The sequence below is a fragment of the Seriola aureovittata genome, chromosome 20 (assembly GCF_021018895.1).
Source record: "Seriola aureovittata isolate HTS-2021-v1 ecotype China chromosome 20, ASM2101889v1, whole genome shotgun sequence".
Classification (NCBI taxonomy): domain Eukaryota; kingdom Metazoa; phylum Chordata; class Actinopteri; order Carangiformes; family Carangidae; genus Seriola; species Seriola aureovittata.
In genome coordinates, this window is record NC_079383.1 from 17,314,199 (window position 1) to 17,337,274 (window position 23,076).

The following is a 23,076-nucleotide window of genomic DNA, read 5'->3' on the forward strand; positions in this document are numbered from 1 at the left end:
CTTGCTGATGTTTCCTGATATTGCGTATGATTTCTTTATCTGAGAATGAGAATCATACCCTAAGACAAAAGCTTGTTAATATGGTCAGTAAAATGACTGACTGTAGTCCGATGAAGCCCGGTGGGAAAATGTCCCATATTTGTAATCTTTATTTTCTGCTTCACATTCAGTCTAATTGCCTTAAATATGACCATAAATCCTGGGAAATGCCTCCCCTCTTTTCCTCTGTCAAAGTTAGTGCAGCCCTGTCTCTTTTGTGGATGGGACAGGGAGGGAAGAAGGCAATTAAAAATGAATGAAAGAGTTCTTTCCTTTCACACGCGGAAAGGAAAAAAGAGGAGAGAGAGGAGCTTAGGTAACCAGACACCGGGAGCTCCTGAGAGAGGCAGAGTTATGTTTTATTAACACACACACACACACACACACACGCACACACACATTGTCATACAGCGCTTTGAGCCCCCAGCAGCCCAGGTAAACAACAGGTCCCTGTCAGGTGTGTGTGATGAGGAAGAGTTACCTATGGGCATGTGTGTAAAAGTGAGGGTCCCATCCTTTGTGCCGCAGTCGATTGTATCAGTGTTTGAGTCCTCTCCTGCACCGTCTCGCTCCTCCAGTCGTTACCCGTGGTTCTGTACCGCTCTGTCTCGCGGCCAGAAGGCATCATGCTGGACATGGACTCCGGTCAAATGGCTCGGTACCAGAAGGTGAGGCTGGGTGACCGGCCAGAGTCAGGTTTGACTCGTGTGAGCGTGATTTCACAGGCATGCAGCAGGTGTATAATGGCACATGATGGCAAAATAGGGGATTTTCCAGCCTGTTTTTTTTTTTTTTTCCACTCAGGACTTGACTGACCTGCATGGTGTTCAATTAATAACCTGTTAACAGATACTTGATGCTGAGAGAGCTGAGAAGTGCACAGCAGAATATTGTCTCTCTTCTGTGTTTTTAGTCTGAGGTTTTTAAGATGCCATCACCTGTTTTTATGTGTTTTTATCTAAGTTGAACATCTAAGTAATAACATGGAGAACATCTCTCTTTTGTGTTGAGTGAATTTGAATAAATCAGCTGGGATCCCGGTAAGCATGGAGTCTGTTTTCTGATGTTGCAAAATGCTCCACTGAAGCCAATGCTGCTAAACCAAGTTTGATTGTTTCAACCGGCGAAATGCAAATTGCTTTGAATATTTGGCTGATGCTGAACGTGCATGTTTGGTTTGAACAGTGTGGATGCTCTCTGCCATATCTCACCTCCACCTGTGTGTGTTCTTGTGCGACGTCTCCAGGTGTTTGTCGAGCTGAACGAGCTGACCATGGACAAGAACCAGGAGATGCAGTGGAAGGAAACGGCTCGTTGGATCAAGTTTGAGGAAGATGTGGAGGAGGAGACGGACCGCTGGGGGAAACCTCACGTGGCTTCTCTGTCTTTCCGCAGTTTGCTTGAGCTCAGAAAGACCATCTCGCACGGTAAGAAAGACAGGCCGAGTTAAAGTGTGCACACATCATTTTTAACGCCAAAAACTCAGTGATCCAGCTCACAGAGTCCTGAGCTCAGTGTGTGTCTGTTCGCAGGTGCGGTGCTGCTGGACCTGGACCAGAAGACCCTGCCTGGCATCGCCCACCAGGTGGTGGAGCAGATGATCATCTCTGACCAGATCAAAGCTGAGGACAGAGCCAATGTCCTGAGAGCTCTGCTGCTCAAACACAGGTGACCTGCGGAATCAGTCTAGAGTTGAGACGATCAGTCGATTGATTGATTAGTCGGTCGACAGAAAAATATTTGCTCCTATTTTTTGCTATTGCTAATCGATCAATCATTTTCGCCATGTTTCAAGAAAAAATTTTGAAAAATTGCCATATGTTTTCAAGATTTGTTTGCTTTGTTTGTCAATTATTGAAATCTGTATATTTGGGGTTTTCTGGACTTTATGGTGAACAAAAGTCATGGTCATGTCTTCACCAGTGAACAGTTGTAACTGTGGGTTTGTAGGAAGAAGTGTTTGTTCCAAAACAGAGAGTGATGAGAGGTCACAAGTCACATTTACTAATTTTAAAAGGTCAATTTGTGCTGTGGGGAGTAAAAATCATACTTTTTCAGATAATTATTAATTTGCAAAACAACAGTGTGCATGTTGACGCAGGGCCACACTTTGACTTTCAAAACTAATACTAGTTCAAACTATTAATTATTGCCAATTAAATGTTTGCTTCTCGAGTAGGAGGATAACCAGCTGTTAAACTATCTCTACTACTCTCTCGCTGCTGCGCACTTCCTGCTACTAGGTGGCTTCATGCCTGGTCACTTCCTCTCTTCCTCCTGCTCACCCTCTCTTTGCCTCTCCCTACCTCCCCTAGTCACCCGAGCGATGAGAAAGAGCACAGTAGCCCCTTCCCCAGGAACATCTCCGCTGCCAGCCTCGGCAGTCTGATGACACACCACCACAGTGGCAACCACACCCATCAGCCAGAGCCGTCTGTCACCGACCCGCTCATGGGCACCGTCCACGCGGTGGGAGAAACGGAAACGCGCATCGACGTGGAGAAGAACGAAGTACAGGTCAGTCTAGTGCTCGAGTGTTTTCTTTGAAAAATCACAAATACATGTATCTGTCTTCATCCTGATTTCACTTTCTGTGTTTGTGCCCGTTTTCAGCAGAAGGAGCCGAACTTGGTGCCCGGTATGCATCGGTCCAAGTCCAAACATGAGCTGAAGCTGCTGGAGAAGATTCCTGAAAATGCAGAGGCCACAGTTGTCCTTGTGGGTAAGTTGCTAATGCCTTAAAAGCCATAAAAGACCCTAGTTTGAAGACAAGCTACTACTTGAATCACACCTGAATCACTTGTGTTCCTTCATCTTTCACTGACTATCATGTGCCGCTGTCTCCTAGGCAGCGTGGACTTCCTGGAGCAGCCCACCATGGCGTTTGTGCGGCTGCAGGAGGCGGTGGAGCTGGAGTCTGTCCTAGAGGTCCCCGTGCCCGTCAGGTTCCTCTTTGTTCTGCTGGGACCCCCCACCACCAGCATGGACTACCACCAGATAGGACGCTCCATCTCCACGCTGATGTCTGACAAGGTGGCGAAAGATTTTTTCGTTTTTTGGTTTTAAAATGTATTATATGAATACAAAACCCAAATCACATCATGACAGTAACATATTGATTTTATTAATTACATCTAAAGCACAAAAAGGAATAAGATAAATATAGAGTAGATTCCCACACTTTGCTTATATTTGTGGCTGAATTTCCTTCCAGCAATTCCACGAGGCAGCCTACCTGGCGGACGACAGGCAGGACCTGCTGAACGCCATCAACAGCTTCCTGGACTGCAGCATCGTGCTGCCGCCGTCAGAGATGGGAGGTGATGAGCTGCTGCGCTCTGTCGCTCGCTTCCAGAGGGAGATGCTGCGTAAGAGGGAGGAGCAGGGCGTCAAACTGATGGCCAAAGAACCCAAAAGCCTTGAGGAAAAAGGTAAGTGTCTCCTTGTGGCTTTATCAAAAGGAAATTTTTCAACTTTTTTGTTACATGACTCATTTAATAATCTGCTTTTCCCTGTCACCCAGAGGCCCTCCTCACACCTTCCAAAAAGTCAGACGACCCTTTACAGCGCACAGGACGCCCCTTTGGAGGACTGGTACGAGACGTGCGGCGACGTTACCCGAAGTACATCAGCGACTTCAAGGACGCCCTGAACAGTCAGTGCATGGCCGCTGTTATCTTCATCTACTTCGCTGCCCTGTCTCCGGCCATTACATTCGGAGGCCTGCTGGGTGAGTCGCACGTATGAAACTAGAGAGTTGAACCACTGTGTAAAACTTAGTCTCGTGTGTCAAATCCCTTCATGTTTTTGTAATGGTGGTTCAATTAACAGTCTATTGAGGAAGCTCTAAAGCCTGTTTGTGTTCACTGTGGTGTTGATGACTTGTGTGTGTGTGTCTGTTGCTAGGTGAGAAGACGGAAGGGCTGATTGGTGTCTCTGAGCTGATCGTGTCGACAGCGGTGCAGGGCGTGATCTTCTGCTTGCTCGGAGCTCAGCCTCTGCTGGTTGTGGGCTTCTCCGGACCCCTGCTAGTTTTTGAGGAAGCCTTTTACAGTGTAAGTTGATGAACAGTAAATCAACGAGTGTCTCCACATAATAACAACAGCCTAAAGTTGAAAAATCTAGTTGAGATACTTGCTGTTTGTGCGGCATCTGCTCATAAGTAACGTTTAATGCTCCTGTGTTTTCACAGTTCTGCAAAGCGAACGAAATAGAGTATCTAACTGGTCGCGTCTGGATCGGGTTTTGGCTCATCATCATCGTGATCGTCACCGTGGCCTTCGAAGGCAGCTTTCTAGTCCGCTTCGTCTCCCGCTTCACCCAGGAGATCTTCTCCTTCCTCATCTCCCTCATCTTCATCTGCGAGACCTTCATCAAGCTTGGCAGGGTACACCAGAGACCTGAAATAACAACTCCTGATTACAAAAACTTTTTGTTGGCACGCTGGGGGATTACATCCCTGACGCTAAACTGAACAGACTAATCTTTGGACAGTATTCAAAAGTCGGGGTTGAAATGAGTATGTTTTTCTAACAAGTGCACCTGAAATCTTCTGTGTTTGACTGGCCTTGAAAATTAAATGGATTGAGAGTTAAACTATTATCCAGGCTTATGGTGCTATTTTTAGAGTTGTATGGCACAGGCTTGACGGCTGCTTGACCACGGGCTAATTTCATTTTCCAGAAAGTGTGGTTGTGCAACTTTAAAAAATGTGATGCATAATAATCATGATCCTTATCAATTAATCATAAAAAGTAATCACAGCAGGTTTCTATATGGGCATAAACGTGTGTGTGTGTATTCACCAGTAAAATATTGTGTATTCATTTGAACCCTCTGTGTCCTCGGGCAGATTTTCAAGGAGCACCCACTGAAACGCTGCTCCCTTGACAACAGCACAGTAGGGGAACACTTCAACAGGACGCACAGCAATCAAACCCAGAATACGCCGCTGGTCCAAGGCCAGCCCAACACGGCGCTGCTCTCTCTGGTCCTCATGGCCGGAACGTTTTTCATCGCTTTCTACCTGCGCAAGTTCAAAAACAGTGCGTTCTTCCCTGGAAGGGTAAGGAGCTAAAATCACTTTAAAACATCAGCCCCGCAAAATTAACCTCTATATTTTATATTTCATCCTCCCGCCATCATCACATGAAGGATACATATTACCGATTATAACATATGATCTAAAATCCTCAAGCTGACGAAACAGTCGCACTGCAAAGTTTGTTTAGTAGCTGCTTTATGCGTTTTGTGTTGAGTTAACTAGTTTTCATGGACAACTTTAAATGACTAGTTCAACATTTTGGGAGATACAAAAACAGTGTGAAACATGTTAATTTATTTATATTTTTTAGAGGTGCTGTTCGAGTCTGGCTAACTGTTTCCTTCTGTTTCATACCTCCTTGTTCCGTGTTTAGTTTCGCAGGGTGATTGGAGATTTTGGGGTGCCAATTGCCATCCTCATCATGGTCCTGATGGATTACAGCATAGATGACACATACACACAAGTAAGACTCAAAAGACTGAATCTTTATGTAAAATACTCGACCTTTGACTTCAGGTTTGCTGTAATACCAAAGACTCACAATACAGACATTCATTATCCCATCATACTCAGTCCTGTCTTCGTCCTCCGTCTAGAAACTGAGTGTTCCCAGTGGTTTCTCTGTGACGAGTCCCGACAAGCGTGGCTGGATCATCAGTCCTCTGGGTTCGGACGGTAATTTCCCCATCTGGATGATGTTTGGCTGCTGTTTGCCCGCTCTTCTGGTTTTCATCCTCATCTTCATGGAGACACAGATCACCACGTGAGTAACCCTGCAGAGTATCATCAGGACAACACGTTGATACAGAGATGTGTGTTGTCGTGACATCTTAAAAAGGCATTGAGACACAAACCTAAAATTCACAATGTGGTTTGTGTTGATTCATGAGTTCACCAAACCTGACTGATTTACCTCAAACCTAATATTACCACAGGTTTCATTCCAGGATGTTTTACAATAGTTTTATAGAGAATTGTTGTTGTATTTTGACTACCGGTAATTATCTTTTTAAAACAGTTATTACACAAAAAAAATTATTTTTGATTATAAATTGCTATAAAATTCACAACTTCCGAACTATTGTTGTGTATAGAAAAATGAATGACTCTGCGTGAATGGCTGTAATCAATAGAATATCATTACATTTTTACCGTTGCAGTATAAATATTGTGCTATTTGTTTTTGTCTGTATCACTCTGCACTGCAGTATTTTGTGTTTCTGATTTGCATTGTGCACAATATTGATGGAAAACAGGGTTTTAAAGAGGGCTTTGATATAAAAGAGCTCACATACTCGATCTGTATATAGTCTAAATAAAATAAGAAAAGAAAATCTAGTTATCAAGGCAAACTCACCTCTGGCTGACTCGCCCAAACCCTGTTGTTTACGTACGTGTGACTTCCTGCAGCCTGATAGTGAGTAAGAAGGAGCGGATGCTGGTGAAGGGCTCTGGTTTCCATCTGGACCTGCTGCTGATCGTGGTGCTGGGTGGCAGCTCGGCTCTGTTCGGCCTGCCGTGGATGGCCGCGGCGACTGTCCGCTCAGTGACCCACGTCAACGCCCTCACTGTCATGAGCAAGGCCGTCGCCCCCGGAGACAAGCCTCGCATCCAGGAGGTGAAGGAGCAGAGGGTCACTGGGCTCCTGGTCGCCATCATGGTTGGTGAGTGGCAGACACTGAAAACATTACTGCTCTTTTCTTTATCGCCTGTGAAAGTGCATTTTCCTGCATCCTATGTTCATTTTGTTGTTGACCCTGTGCCCTCCTCCCTCCAGGCATGTCCATTGTAATAGGTGACCTGTTGCGTCAGATCCCCCTGGCTGTGCTGTTTGGTATCTTCCTCTACATGGGTGTGATGTCTCTCAATGGCATCCAGCTGACGGAGCGCATGATGCTGCTGCTTATGCCACCAAAGTATCACCCTGACCACACATATGTACGCAAGGTGAGACGCACAAGGAATTTATATACTGTATGTAAAAATAAATACAAGTAAAGAGCAAGTCCAGAGATTCGAGAAAACCTGTAACGTGTAAATGTTGGACATTTTTCTTGATAAATAACTTAAAGGGGTAATTAAAGGGTTAAATATTTTTTTCATTATGATTGAGCTACATCCTTGCATCACTTATTTCTCATATCTCCGTTTCTCATATCTCACCTACATGCTGGTTTTGTTATTTTTAATAAAGGATCTCTGTTTCCTGCAGGTCCGTACGCTGCGGATGCATCTGTTCACCTGCATCCAGCTGGTGTGTCTGGCGGTTCTGTGGGCTGTCATGTCGACACAGGCGTCTCTGGCTTTCCCCTTCGTGCTCTTACTCACCATTCCTGTCAAGATGTTCCTGCTGAGCCGCATCTTCACCGTCAGAGAGATTGCTTGTGTACGTTAACCACAAGGGGGCGCAATATGCTACTTTATACCGCCGCACCACTACCCAGGCAGCAGCATGCAAAAGTGGAGAAGTCGTGAATACATTTATGTACAATACACTTTATACAATGTTTTTATCTGTTTTTAACTGTGATGTCTCTCTGCCTCCTTCCAGCTGGATGCGGACGACGCAGAGCCAAAGTTTGATGAGCGCGAGTGTCACGATGAGTATTCAGAGATGCACATGCCTGTGTAACCCACGACAAGCCCTCACATTACCACTTCAGTCCTCTTAGTGGACACCAAAATCTGTCACTCACAACCACTGACATCTGGGATGCAGCGATAGAGTCCCTCCAGCTTGAAAACACTCACAGAAATTTGATGCCACATCACTGTGCACCACCGGCCTTCTTCATCATCCAGACATGAACAGTTCATTACGTCAGAGCTGTGGTTGTTTGTTACTTGGGTCAAACTTTTCACTATTTAAGTAGCTTTTTATCATATTGTAGGAGGCTTTTCTGATGGTTAGCAGCACTTTGTGGAACAAACAATGAAATCCTACTGTGGAGCTCAAACTGTTGTTAGTGTGTGTACACCCATAATATACTTTTTAAACATATATTTCAGGGGACTAGAGATTCCAAATCATGTGATGTGATCTCAAACTCAAAATTAAATGCGATAACAGTAGATAGATTTGCGACACTGATTCATTTTTAGCCCTGAAAGGTTGCTCTGATTCACATTGAATATGTGGAGGATATATGGGATACATTCCTTTATATTGTCATGCGTATAGTTTTTGCTATTCTGGTTTGTCGCTTTTTCCATGTTTTAAGCTCACCAAGCGCCTTATGAAGGAAATTAAAAGGTATGAGAGGTGTTTTTCTTTCCTCATTCTGTCTTAATGTAGACAGCTGATCACTTTACCCGCCTCCTAAAGCTAGTAGCACTTTTAAGACACCAAATCTGAACAATGACTGTATTTTATGAAATCATTTTATCTGCTTAGCGTCCTCTTAAATCCCTTAAATCTCAGTGTTGCTTTAGTTTGCTTCTTAAATATCTGTCTTTGATTGATTTTTAGCCTTTTCCTTCTTTAACCATTCATTTATTTGTACTCCAATGCAGCAGCTTAGACAATAGTTAGGCTTTTATGTCAACTTCTGTGCTTGTAGTGAATTAAGATCACCAGCAGAGGGAGATCTTGTAGGACTGTGATGAAGATGTACCCCCCCAAAAAAAAAAAAAAAAAAACAGTATATGAAAAGCAATTTCTCATTACACTAATGCCATTATGTCATGTTTCTAATCATGACACATTTTTGTAGAAGAAAGACAACACGGTGGCATATTAAATATACTCTAAATGTCTCCACGCACATGCTTAGGGCACTAATGTACTGATGTAGAGTTTGTTTTGAGGTCTCACTTGGTGTGGTTGGTTTTATTGGGAATCGCTGTAATTTATTGGTTTCTTTGTGCCAAATCATGTCTCATGTAAATAGTTTTATGGTCAGAACAATAAGCTGCAGTTCAGTCATCTCAAATCTCCTAACTGTAATGTTTGTGAAGAAGTTTCAACCTAATTAACACATTTTTCATAGTATAACATTCCTTGGTTTATCACAGTTTTGCTTAGTAATTTAAAAAAACTTCTTTTTTTCTTTTTTTTTTTTTGGTCATCAGCTATCTGTGTAAACATTTCATTCACACTCGTGAACTTGGTCGACCAAATTTCCACACGAGCTGTGTAGACAATCTCAATATTCATGCATTACTGAGAATGAAGGCTTTTAAAATATATATATATATATATATGTAATTTTTTATGTCATGTTGTATCAGTGTGACATGGATTGGTAAAAGCTTTGACTCTGTCAAATTAAATTTTTGTTCCTCTGTTACTCTCAAGTTCGCATCTCAGACACTGTCTTCCCCTCTGAACTGCCCCATCTCAGCCTGACTGTTGCTGTGATCTTGTGCCTGTTCGGTGTCACAAAGTTGCACAAAATCAAGTGCCTGTGGGACCATGAAGTGATCAGCTCCAAGTGTCTGTTGTGTTTGTAAGGGCAACACACGTCGTAATAGTTTGCACTTTTGAGACGCTCATAAATCACGAAACGAACATCTCTCCCTTATTTATCTGTTGCAATATGAAGCATTGTTGCTGTTTTTTGAAGATTTGTCACAGTATGTCACAGAACCTATTTTTTTCTAATGTACACACACATTTGGCTGCATCATGGCCATGACAATGAAGGGGATATTTATGAGAGTCAAACAGTGGAGTACAATGTCAAGTTTTATGTCTGCTTATTGTGCCTGTGGATGGGAGTGATGGTTTTCTGTGTGCGTCAAAATATTTGTCAAAGTCGTGAAATGCTGATATGATATGTTGATCCATTTCAGAAGCAATACAAAGTCTGAGAGGCTATTGCTGATGTTCCCTTGTACAATAATGGTTCAAATATTGATGACAAATAAAAGTTATTTTCTATTTATCCTGGTTGTTGTTCTATTATAATGTTCTCAATGTAAAATAACTTGAAAGATGGCAAGGCAGCAAGCATTACTTATATAGCGTGTTTCATACTCGAGGCAGTTTTTAAGTACTTTAAACAAACTTTATAAGGCTGTAAAAAAAAATAAAGTGAACATGCTAGTTGCTCTGTGAGGCTGTACAGTGGTGCTTTGAGCTAAATGCTAACGTCAATATGCTAACAATGGCAATGCTAATTTTCTAACATTTAGCAGGTGTATACGTCCTAATTTAGCATGTTAGCATGCTAAAATTTGCAAATCTAAAATACAGCTGAGACAAGGGAATGTCCATAGTTTTGCGGGTATTTAATCATAAAGTGTAGGAAAATGTAGATGTTGACATGATAATTGAAGTTTGAAGCATGTAGAGACGGAATAAAACGTGACCAAGAACTGAACCCTGTGGAGCCCCATACAAAGTCTTGTATTGTGTAGTGATGAACTTTCCAATAGAGACAAAAAAATGTATATTCTATAAATAAATTAAAGTAGTTTAGGAATGGTCTCCTTAGTCCCACCTATTTTTCCAGCCTATCCAACAACATTTTGTAATTCCCTTTATCAAATGCAGCACAGATATAAGTCTGGTTTCCATCTAAGCTGCACAGAATTAAAAACTTGTAGCAGGAAGAAAAAATATGTAGAAGGTGGAAGTTCTCATGTTGACACTGGAGGATCAACACTGAGGCAAGACCAAAAGAAGTAACTCTCTGTCTCCAAATGGTTTCCTCCCAGTAAAAAGAGGGCTGGATGTTCTGCCCTGGAAAACAGCACAGAGTGGGTGTTTCGTTGCACTGTCACACAACCCCCATTGTTACAGACACTGGAGTGAAGATGGCTGCTTTGTTGCTGCTGCTGCTCAGCGTCGGAGCTTTGTTTTTTTCCTCTAATGCACAGGAGGCTTACAATAGACTTCCTGAAACTTACAAGAAAGGAGTGGATCTGGCTCTGGAGAAGCTCAACTCTCATGCTGGAATCCAGCACCATTTTCTCTTCTTCAGAAGTGTTAGCAAGTCAGACATCGAGGTATGTCTGTTTCTGTTTTTACAGAATCATTGTTTACAATCTGCTGTTAGCTCATAATTTGGGAGGTTTCCTGTGATTAACGGTTAGCAATAATAATGATCCCAGAAGAAGCTCTAATCATCAAAGAATGAGGTGATTTCATCAGAAAAAGACCCTCATGGGGAATTTTTGTGAGTTGCCCAGATCTAACCCTCCCTCTCTTTCTCCTCAGTCTGGCTTTGATGTGAGCTACATTTACCACCACTTCCTCCTTAAAGCCACCAAATGCCCAAAAGGAACAGTTGATTCCACAGCGTGCAAGTTCAGAACAGACAGAGTAAGTTGTGTCTGATTTCGAGCTGTGTTACTGAATTCAAAGATGGAGACTGCGAGAGCGACTCCCTGTCCTAACTTGCTGCTTTGTTTTTGTTCATTCATGCAGCCGCTGGTTGACTGTGCAGTCTGTTACAAAATGTTTGGAGGAGAAATTGAACAACTGCCCAAACCATACATTCACTGTATCCACAGACCGGCCCTGACAGAGGTTAGTCTGTTCCTCTTTTGCTTTACTTACAGTCTCTTCTTGTGTCTCATGTGATTTCAGTCTCTTCTATTATAAATACCAAAACCACACTGCAAGAATTTCTGACATGTTTCTCCCATTTTTCATCTGAATGACAGGAGATGAACGTGGAAAGAATAAATCACTGCAACAGAATGGGTTACAGCAGCGGAGCTCCAACTCTGCTGGCATCAATGGGGTCTCAGTGAACACTTTCTTTTTGAATTGACTCGTTGTAGCCGGAATCAGTTACTTACATTCTTGTTTATGTGTGAACCTAAGCTCATTAGTGTTTTTAATATTGTTTTTCGTAGTGTGGCCATTTTTATTACATTTTAGTGAGATTTGTGTAACACATCTTCGGTCATTTGTTGTTTATTCTGTGCTAATCTGTTAGACTGTTGACATGTTCACACAAAATAATAATAAAGTTTAATTTTGTGAACGATCGACAGTTGAATGAATTGGGTACTTTGATGTAATTTGACTGAAGTGAGTATTTGAAAGCAAGCAAAACCCTATTGGCATTTGCGGTAGCACTCCATGGTCCATCTTGACTTCCTCCTAAATTATTTAAGGCAATGACCTCATCTTTCCCCTCTTCCAACAACAGCAAAAGTAGTGTTTCTTCATACAACTTGCATGATCTCAAGGTGGTGTGGCGTAGTGGTCTAAGCAGGCGCCCCATGTGTAGAGGCTACAGTCCTCGCTGCAGTTGGCCCCGGTTCGAGTCGGCCTTTGCTGCATGTCATTCCCCCTCTCTCTGCCTCCCCATTTCCTGTCTCTCTCTACTATCCTGTCCAATAATGGCACAAAAGCCCTAAAAAATATACAAAAAAAAAAAAATATTGAATATTTCACAAAATAAGTCCCAAATATTAATATAAATTTCTATAACAGAAGTTTGCTTCTTCTTTCATCTCCCGTTAAACATTTAATAGCACCTCAGATTTATCCTTTGACCCCTTAGAGAGGCCCGATTCCTAGTCTGGGAACCACAGGTTTAATCTACTGAACTGGTAAAACAAGCTCCACCTCAACACGCTGCAACAAGTAAAAGAATGTATTAAGGTTATTGTATTTTTACACTTCAGTATTTACACTTTTACCTAAGTAGAAGTGTCTTCTTCCACCAACACCACTGGCTCATAAGGATCAACAGATGTTAAGATGTTAAGGAACAGATTGTTTGGGTCAGCAGTAACAAAAACTGTCAGTTTCATTTCAGTAACTGATTCATTAAACCAACCCATTGGCTGAATTCGAAGAAAAACTCAGTTTCCCATAAATGAGCTGCTTTCCTGTTAATGCAACAAGAGAGTTCATTCACCCACTTATTATTGGTGACATTTATATTTGTCTTGCGACCAAAGGCTTTTCCCTGCATGTTGAGCCTGTTTCCAGCAGTTGGATTACTAATCCAAGTTTCCATTGTTGTCACATCTAAGGATATGAGTAATTCTACCTTTGGCAAGCAGCTTTGATTGTGTGTTTTGTTAAAACAAGATTTATTCTGTGTCCCCCGGGGTATTATGGGAACCGGGGCATAACAAGTAAACATTTTGAGCAACGGGCCTGTCAGTGTGTTTAGTTTCACGTGGTTCTTCTGCAGCCATAATAGGACTTGTTTTGGACGTGAGCATTGATCCCTCAGGAAGAGGAGGGAGTGCGCTGCTGCTCTTCTCACACACACTCGGAGAAAGATGGCTGCTGGGTTGCTGTTGCTGATTTGTGCTGGAGCTGCGCTGTACTCTGCCGAGGCCCAGGATCCTTATAATGACCTGCCTGACAACTACAAGTGGGGAGTAGATTTGGCAATGGAGCAACTAAACTCCCATGCCGGGGTGCACCACCATTTCCGCTTCTTCAAAAGTCTGGAAAAGTCAGAAATTGAGGTAAATTTGGGATTTGATTGCTCCTGCCTTGAAGAATTAAGGCGGATAGATTTGTTTATTAAACGTGTGTGAAAACTTTGAATTAGAACATCAGTATTAGATTTATTTGTTTCATTATGACATTAATCATTGAAAACATTCATAGCAGCTTTACTTGACACAATGACATGAGATGACGCAGCAAAAGTCATAAGTTCTGAAGGTCTTCAGGAATGTATTTCATTAAAACTAAACAGTTAAATGGTAATTTATAATCTCAAAAAGAAAGAAAAATGAAAAGAAAATGGTTCTGGTGTTGATTTCACTTTCTTTGTCACTCTCCGCATTAAGAGTTTGGCACTCTCACTCTGCCTCTGGGGATATTCTGGTTCATACTTGTTTTCCCATCTGCTTCAGGTCAAGCTCGCTCTATGTCATTAAATGTCAGCATGTTCTGAGTTATAAGGTGTGTCTTAATTGGAGGAAAAAACACATTCCCACCATCGCTCACTCTGATACGGTCTGATAACGTGAAATGGCAGCGTTTATGGTTTTAATGTTGAAAGCTATCAGTTGTTGACTTAGAGAAAAGCCACTACTGAAATATACAACAGCTGCAACATGTCTATTAGGCAATGAAGACAAACATGAGCCGATGTCCAAAGCCAAAACCACTGAGGTGTGTCTTCAAGGGAAACATTTGGGAGGATGTGCTGATTAAAGAGAAAGATTACATTTCCACCATCGTTCAATCTGAGTGACTGATCTTATCAGTGCAACTTGGCAGCATTTATGAAGTTAAATTATTCATATATATCTATTTTATATACTAGACACTGTTGTAGACAAGAGTCAAAATCAGACAGGGAGGATGAACTCTTACTGGAATCATTTGGCGAACGCTCTGCTGATCTATGACACACGGCGCATATGGTTTGCGTTAACTGCAGTAACACAGCCTCTGGAAGATGTTTTCTTTTCTCCAGGACTTAGATGAAGCTGCAGAGCCATGGTTAGCTTGTGCATAATGTCCTGCAACAGTAAAAATGTTACTTTCAAGTACAAAAGTAGGTACCCAGTCAGCTTATAACATGGACAGCTGCATTATTTGACCAAGGGGGGAACTTGTCACACTGTGCGTCGTCCTCAGAGGATGAATCCTAATGACACTTGTCCATCACTGACGGGACATATCGATGTGTGAATGTAGATTGTACAGTAGCGCTTTGTTTTACAGGTCTGTCATTTCCGGGATATACAGGAAGTTTTCTAGAAAGAGTCATAATTATTTACAAATTATGGGGAAAAATGAATAAATAAATATTCATTCATAGTTCATTTATTATTGGAAACTTTACTCGTGCATGTATTTTAAATTGTATGCTTGATTGTAAACAACTTTTACACTTTTTCGTGTCAGACTTTCAAGATCATAACAGCAATTAATTGTCAATTCAGGGAATTAATTGGGAGAATACTATTTTATTTATAATTAGCACCAGATTATTTGGTCTTTTCTTAGAAATTTCCTGGAAATAGTTACAAAATTACTTGGAAATTAAGGAATAAAGTATTATTGATTGACTTAATTGCTTGATGTACATTAACATTTATTTTAATCTGTTATTTTGTTATTTATCCCTCTTTTTATTGTGTAAGTACAAATAGTTTTTTATCATTTTCCCAGACTTTCCTTATTTTATATTAAAAAGAATATCTGCTCTCTTGCAGGCTGGATTCGGTGCGCAATACCTTTACCACCACTTTTTCCTGAAACCCACCAAATGTCCCAAAAGAACAACAGACTCCGACCCTCAGAGATGCCCCTTCAGGAATGACAGAGTGAGCAAATGTCAAAAAAAAAAAGAAAAAAGAGAAGCATTCATTTCACAGTTATAAAAAAAAGAAAACATCAACAGCATCCTCATGCTCTTAATGTGTTTTTATAATTCCTTCACAGCCACTGATGGACTGTGCGGTTTGCTACAAAACACTACAAGGGCAGATAGAGGCCAGACCCATGCCGTACATTCACTGTATCCAGAAACCGAGGCTCACAGTGGTAACGCTTCTCATGTTGTCTGTTTGCTGTGGTTTTAAAGGCCCTGTATGTGTGATTTTTATGTGGTTATAGAATATTTTAAATTACTCTGATGACATATCTTTGAAATGATAAATAAATAAATAAATAAATAAAAACTCATCATGCAAGCTCACGCTACACTGCACCTTTCTGCGTGTATGTTCTTAAATGTTAGAAACCGAAGTTTTGGGGAAAAAAACAAATGTGTGTTTTTACGCTTCTGTTTCAGGAAATGAGGACAACCAGGACGGAGCACTGCAGAAAAATGAGTTACAACAGTGGAGCTCCTACACTTTTGGCTGTGTCTACTGGCTAAATAAACTATTCAGACTAAAAATAACATGCTTCATATAATAACCTGCTTCATAACACAGTATATCTGACAAAACACTCAAGAATCTATTAATCTGCTGCCTGCTTATTTGACTACAGTCTAATGAGTCTGACATGCTGAAATCTTCCATATCAAAGTGTCTGTTTGCAATGTTTTGTTATATTTTCCTACAATAATGCTGTGATAAACTAGAGTCGTCTCTGCTTGTAAAGTCACTGTACTACAGCAACACTGTAATAAAAAAAAAAAGAAAAGAAAAAGCTGATGTCATTTACTGTAATACAGGTTCATTTGTAATCGTCAAGAAAAGCTGTAACTCGCATTTATCCACGTCTTGTGCAGACGAGGGGGTAAGTGGGCGATGTGACAGTCCATGCAACCATGAAGTTGGTTATGATCCCAGTTATTGCAGTAATAATATCACGCCTTCAGCTCTACTCCTACAACTGACACCCACTTTTGATTTAAAACATCGCTCAGGTCAGAATTTGACAGCTGGACACAGGAAATCTGAGCCCCTTGTTACTTTCCACTATAAGACCAGCTGCAGACAGTATGAGGCGCCTTATGCAACATCATGTGAGCGTCTCGACGAGCAGCAGCCCGGATACAGACCAGAGACGTTTTCACTCAAAGCGGATTCCTCAGTCAAGCTTTGACAAACCTTAAATCGTCTGAAATGTACAAAACATCACACAGAAGTAAAACGTACATAAAAGGTAAAAAGGTGTGAAAAAACTTATTCTGGGTGGAAAAATAAATCACATCTTTTACTTCAGTGAAAATACCACAAAATACTCCATTGCAGGTAAACATCATGCATTAAAATTAATGGAATAATTATAATAATAATAATTAAAGGTAGAAAAGTGTTAGTGATATCCTTATCATACCAAATATAAAGGTAGTCAACAGCAGAATTGCTCATTATGAAATAACATATATTACTGGATTATAATTATTTTAGTGTATATCACTTTAATGTTGTATGTTGGCTAATTTTACTAATGTGTTGCTGGGTACCGAGTTGTCTGGTTGTCTGTCTCTCCAAAGTGCTGTGGGTTGCTTTTTAGCTTCATTTCATAGAAACTGTATTTTATTGTTTCTGTTTTAACTGAAATGACACATTTCTATTGCGTTATAATTTGTACATGGTAAAACGGTCAGATTCTGGTCTTGACTAAATGCGTACACATTGTGGCCACTTTATTAGAAGCACTTGTACAAACAAACGCAATCCAATACCATCCAATACTCCAATAATATCCACTTTTCCTCTTTCTGCAGAAGTCAGATGTACATGGAGGAAATGTTGCTCAGAATTGGGAATGGGGTTTCAACACAAAAGGGTTCAAGGTTGAGAAAACTTTAGATTTCCAAGTAACTGCTTGAAGGGGAAGGTGAAACTTGGTTCTTCGTCTAGTTTTGCCTCTTTATTTAGTTGTGCAATGTGTTAACAGGGTATTTTGCAACTGGACACAGAGAATGGTGAAAATAGAAAAAGAATTTACTTCACTACTACTACACTGGAAAGACAGATGACTGAATTTGCAGTTTCATCTATCCGTACACTCACAAAGCACTTTATTAGGAACACCTGTCGGCTGCATCTGCTTATTGAACCAATCAGCCAATCGATGTGGCAGCAGACAACATCAGAAAAGAATTGTTGCTGAGAGCGGTCATACTCACTCTTTACAACTGTGGTGAGCAGAAAAGCATGTCAGAATGATCATGTCGAACATTGAGGCAGATGAGCTACAAGAGCAGAAGATCAGGTCAGGTTTCACTCCTGTCAGCCAAGAACAGAAGTCTCAGGCTGCAGCGGGAACAGGCTCAGTATTTGGTGACAACAAGATGAATCTAGGACCCAACCTGCCTTGTGTCAACAGTCCAGGCTTGTTATAGTGGTGGTGTAACGCTGGTTTCTTGGCACACTTCTGGGCCGCTTCTTTAATGAAGCTAAACCGTTGTTTGAAAGCCACAGCCTATCTGACTATTGGACCGTGTGAATCCCTTTATGGCTACAACTGACTGTCTTCTATCAGCTACTTCCAGCATAGTAATGAAACATGTCACAAAGAAAAAGTCGTCTCAAACTGGTTTTAAAACATGACAATGAGTTCAGTGAACTTAAATTGCCTCCACAGTCGCCACATCTGAATCCAAAAGAACACCTTCGGGATGTTGTAGGATGGGAGGTTGACTACGTGAATGTGCAGCTGACAAAACTATAGAAATGAGATGATGCAATCACGTCAACATGGACCAGAATCTTAGAGAAATGTTTCCAACATCTCTAAGTCCATGAAGAATTGAGGCTGTTCCTAATAAAGTGCTTGGTGGGTGTATACCAACCAAAAAATGTATAAATATTACATTCCTTAGCATTCAGTTTCCTTCGTGGATCTACAATAGATTTGTATCTTTCTACATATTGTCAATGTGTTTGAGAATTAAGTGGCAGCAGATGTAATGATGCAGACAAATGTTGAATTGTTGAGCCTCACCCTTTTTTGACATTACTCCAGAGTTCCAGATAACTAACCAAAGATCTGACACGCCTTATCACATTTCCTCCGATAAACAGAATCCATCTGCCACTCCTCCAACCCCAGTTCTGCTGATATATAAAGGATGTGACCAGCTCTGAATTTCACCTCCTTCACATCTGTTCACTGACCAACCGGCGTGAGACATTCAAGCCTGTAAGTACTTTACTCTTCTTTACTGACAGATTCATGCATTACTGCACGGGAGTAGTTTAATGGAGTGTCATTGCAGGATGCTGTTAAATCTGTTTATAGTTGTTAAATCTAGAAAATTACTACTAATTTGATGGAAATGCCAAATGTCTTTTGGCCTGACACATCAAATTTTATTTTTTTTACAGAATCATGAGTAAGAATTACTTGTCCAAAAATGATGAGCTCCGCAGGGGAGACTACCTGTTGTCCAACAACAATGAGTGGAAGGCTGTCTTCCAGGTGAGTAAATCAGACGTTTTGCATTTCAAAAGTTCATCAAAATCCTGATTCTGTTTTGGAAATAGCAGTTAAATGTCTGTTTCTGCCTGCAGGATGATGGTAACTTTGTCATCTATGGCTGGAAGCCTGTGTGGTCTTCAGACACTGCAAACTCAGACGCTGTCCGTCTGTGCATGCAGTCTGATTGCAACCTGGTCATGTACAACATGCATGACACTCCCAGGTGGAACACAGATACGGCCAAATCCGTCGCCAACATGTGTCGCCTGCAACTGACCGACGGCGGCAAACTGCTGGTGTACAAGGAATGTGAGAAAATCTGGAGCTCTGATGATTCCAATGGCAAGAAATGATGGCTTATCGTGACACCGCAAAGCTCTTGAATTTGAGCGCTCTGCAAGTGAAAGTCATGCTTGGCTGCTTTCTATGAATAAACTTGCCTGTCATCCAACCTGACTTCCATTAAAAGCAGTTTTTCACAATGAAGAAATGTGTTTTTCTTGTCCTTGCACTGAACCGACTCATGGCTTTTATTCAGCTTCAGTATGTTCCACCTCTCAGCTCTTGCGAAGGCACAAAATGTGACTTTAGCAACAGTTATTTCACACACTGTACGTTGCATGTGCATTTTGAGCTGTCCCGGGCCGACATGTATCTTGTAATGAAGGTTTAAGAACTCAGATTCAAAATTACATGATATATGATGATTACAGCCAAATTTGAACAACGGCATCGTTAAGTTCATGGTGTGCAGTTTGCTTTCTGTGCCTGCTTCACATTTGCATTTTTGCAAAAAGCCAGATATGCAGAGTAGAAATACTTTATTAGCTTGTGCAATGTAGCTACTTAACACAGCATGTAAAGCATTTTCCCATTGTTTAATTCAGCAATTAAACATGATCTATGAACACGTCAATAAACATATTGCAGAACCCGAAACTTTTCCTTCACACTTTTCCAACAAGCTTTTAAGCACCACTATAGCTTGATTTAATGTTCAATTCATGGTTTAGAGCAAAGTCTGTCTCGAGAAAAACAACTGGCCAAAAGCAAACCAAATTTAGTTTTCTTTTGTAAGGACTGTGCAGCAGCACTGGAGCCTCAGATTCATGCACATAGGCAGGTGTAGAACCAGCGTGTATGTAAACCATGAGAAAATACAAAAACTTCATTATGGGCAATGAGCTTGTGCAAACAGGTACATCAGTTGCCTTTTTCTCGGTTTGATTATGAAGAATCCACCGCTTCACAAGAAAAGTAAATGCTTTTAAAGATAGGGGATTTAGAAGTATCAGATTATCTGTCTGAACATGCACAAACTTCATCTCTCGGCAGGTGAGCCAAGCAAGCTGTTAAGAGATTTCAAATAGATTTTAAATAATAAGGTAATTTTAGGATCTTTGAGTTCTATATTTGTTGTTTCTTGCTATTTGATTGGTTCTGGTTTGAATCAATCAGCCTGAAAACTATAAAATAACTGTTTTATTATGTATTTGTTACAAAATTAAAGTGCAACTTGATGATAATTAAACTGGTGGAAATTAAGCAACTTGAGAATGAAGGTTAATACTGTAGTGTATATAAAGAGTCTGGACTTTTTTGCTATCCAAACTTTTGTATGTGCTACATTATAAAACAACCAGGATGTAATTCCAGGTCTATAAATCCTACGAACTGCAAATGACCTGTGGCACCACATATGGTGCCGAGGAGGATCGATCAGTTGAAATGAAAGGAAATTATTGCAACTGCAACAAACAACCACAAGATGTCACACTAATCCCACTGTACCCACATGTGCCTCAACTTGTACACATCGACTTATGTTTACCTGAAACAGTTGCTCATGTAAAAACATTAAATGATCTTCATTGTGAATCTCTAGTTGAAGATTTTGGATTGAAATGCAAACATCAGTCTTATTGTTTTCCATATCAGACAGAACACAATCTAAAGTCACGCCTGCCATCCCGTTCAGTTGAAACAGATTAGACCAGGAGTCAGTGTTGACTTTCAACCTAGATTCTAACACCTTTGCTTTATATGCAATGTCAGGTATCTTCAGGCATGATTTGCAACCTTGCAAATAAAGCATCAATGGATGATAGCCCACTGGGTTCAAAATGTGCATATGAATCTGTGAAATTATGGCCTGTGGTGAATTAAAAATACTAAAGGTTTTTTAGGTATTTGCCCAAACAAAGGCTTTCAGATAAAGGACATTGTGTTAGTTTTACAAGTTATTCAAACACCGCTGCGTAAACAATATCAATCTCTGCTTGTGCTTGCTCCTAGCATTTCTTACCATTCACCATTTTCTCTGTCGTCATCTCCTCATCTTCCTCTCTGACTGAAATGCTCTTAGAATCAAGGGAAAGGTAATTTGTCCTTCCCAGTATAAAAAGACAAAAATGTCCAAATCAAATATGATCTGTATTGTGTTTGCCTTTGATTAATTAAAGAAAGAATTTAAAAACTCCTCCAAGCCCAGAGAAGACTAAACATACTGGTATATCTACAGCAGAGTTTCACACTATGGGCCCAAGCTGCGGCTGTAGCAGGAGCCCACAGCAGTTGTTTTGATGTTAGTCGTCATTATAATGGAGGCGCTGTCCCTCCCCTCGTTGCTGCTGCCATTTCTGAAACAACCATTTTGTGCCCTAGACGTCTAGACAGCACCATTGTCTGCTCCACTCTGCTCCTCATGCCAAGAGAAAATCTCATTAACAGTGAGTGGGATTGGCAGAACACTAACAGGCTCTGCGTGAGTGCCGCGTGCTAAAAATAGAGGAAGGTTGTGATTACTATATAGATCTGTGATTACAGCTGAACTGAAGTGTACCAGTGCAAATCTGATGCCATTTCCTCAGAGGGGCTGATAGTTATGAGATATATAGGATAAGTTAAAGGATACCGGTCGCAGAGAAGACAAATGGAATTTTTCTTTTTAATATTGAACAAGCCATTAAATGCAAATACTATGACGTAAATACACTTTAATGCTGCAAATTATGCTCCTGCAGCTTTTGCTCAAGATGTGTTTTAAACCAGAACCACTAGATGGCAAACTAGGTTCGTACTGAAAAAACAGTTCTCATGAAGAAATCAAAACCTCTACTTGAGACATAGAAATGCAGACTGAGTACCGTATTCTCTCTCCAATGGGCTCAAAGGGTTTCAGGCTGTGGAGCTACAGTGCTGTTGGACGGTTTCTTCTTTCCGGGCTGGGAAGTGATTTTAGTTTTGGAGAGAAATACGTCTTTAAATCAGTGTCGTCAGCTGTAATTCTTCCCACTGGGTGAAGGGTTTGTCTGTCTGTCATTGGCAGTCTGAGTGTTTTAATAAACTGTCGGGGGGCATAACTCTTCAGTCTTCTGGAAATGTTTTAAAGCAGACATGGTTTTGATCATAAATAATAACAAACTGAAGTCTAACTTCAATTTAAGACACATGCACAGTCAACAGAGCACAGCCTCTCCATGTTTAGTGTCCATCTCACTGGCACAGAGACAACACTGTGTTTAGGCCTAAATTTTTCCAGGCCTTGGAATTCATTCTCAGCCATTTTTTTAAATATCTCTGTAGTATAGGTTTGCTCAGAATAATAAAGTTCTGTGACACATTTACCTGCTTGCTTCTCTTTATCAAATTGTGCACTTACCTACTGAAGGTTTTTCTTCAGTGTGGCTCGCTGCCAAGCTGAACAGATTCTCATGGTGGGCGATGAATCTGGAGGTTTTTAATTGTAGCTTGCCAATAGCGCCTTCTGCTGAACAATTTGGGCATTTTTTTTTATTATAAAACATACTGACTTTATTGCTGCTTTACTGGCCAAGAACACAATAAGTCTGTGAAATATAATTTCATGCAGTAATTATGGGTCCATTTCTCTTTCTGAAGCTTCTACTTCTCTATTAAAGGCTTTTTTTCTCCACCACAAAAGCCCCCAGTGATCCTCCAAACAGAGCCACATTAGACCACAGGCCCTCCTTATTATAGTACAAAGGGCCCTTTTGCTTTTTATTAACATATAAAACAGCCAGACCCTCCTGGTGCCCTGTTCTGGTTTAGGTTCTGGTTTTAGGGTAGTGACTGTTGCAGTGTTGTGCGTCTGAATCCAGGTCGTGCTGGTTTGAGCTTGGGTTCATGTTGTAACACATAACACACACTAACACACCAACTGTCCAAATATTCACAAAACAGAAAAGAAGGAAACCTAAGC

At 40.9% G+C, this 23,076-nt stretch overlaps 2 protein-coding genes across 3 annotated transcripts in view; both read left to right on the top strand.

Annotated features, from left to right (window-relative positions):
* The window catches only part of slc4a2b (solute carrier family 4 member 2b), a 29,265-nt gene extending 19,296 nt beyond the window's left edge, over positions 1 to 9,969 (top strand). For both annotated transcript variants that reach the window (XM_056363970.1, XM_056363971.1), the window contains 16 exons: positions 1,286 to 1,466; positions 1,572 to 1,707; positions 2,355 to 2,556; positions 2,653 to 2,761; positions 2,888 to 3,072; positions 3,254 to 3,470; positions 3,563 to 3,769; positions 3,946 to 4,094; positions 4,232 to 4,426; positions 4,892 to 5,104; positions 5,457 to 5,546; positions 5,680 to 5,846; positions 6,494 to 6,747; positions 6,861 to 7,030; positions 7,296 to 7,469; positions 7,635 to 9,969. In XM_056363970.1, coding sequence (XP_056219945.1) covers positions 1,286 to 1,466; positions 1,572 to 1,707; positions 2,355 to 2,556; positions 2,653 to 2,761; positions 2,888 to 3,072; positions 3,254 to 3,470; positions 3,563 to 3,769; positions 3,946 to 4,094; positions 4,232 to 4,426; positions 4,892 to 5,104; positions 5,457 to 5,546; positions 5,680 to 5,846; positions 6,494 to 6,747; positions 6,861 to 7,030; positions 7,296 to 7,469; positions 7,635 to 7,715 — 2,730 coding nt within the window. In that variant the 3' untranslated portion in view covers positions 7,716 to 9,969. The remainder of the gene's footprint in view (positions 1 to 1,285; positions 1,467 to 1,571; positions 1,708 to 2,354; positions 2,557 to 2,652; positions 2,762 to 2,887; positions 3,073 to 3,253; positions 3,471 to 3,562; positions 3,770 to 3,945; positions 4,095 to 4,231; positions 4,427 to 4,891; positions 5,105 to 5,456; positions 5,547 to 5,679; positions 5,847 to 6,493; positions 6,748 to 6,860; positions 7,031 to 7,295; positions 7,470 to 7,634) is intronic.
* An 8,542-nt stretch (positions 9,970 to 18,511) lies between these two features.
* Positions 18,512 to 19,344, top strand: LOC130161311 (B-type lectin plumieribetin-like). Its single transcript, XM_056364526.1, has 3 exons — positions 18,512 to 18,575; positions 18,761 to 18,854; positions 18,947 to 19,344. Exons 2-3 carry the CDS (start codon positions 18,765 to 18,767, stop codon positions 19,205 to 19,207), a joined length of 351 nt encoding a protein of 116 aa, XP_056220501.1. The 5' UTR covers positions 18,512 to 18,575; positions 18,761 to 18,764; the 3' UTR covers positions 19,208 to 19,344.
* Positions 19,345 to 23,076: the final 3,732 nt, after the last annotated feature.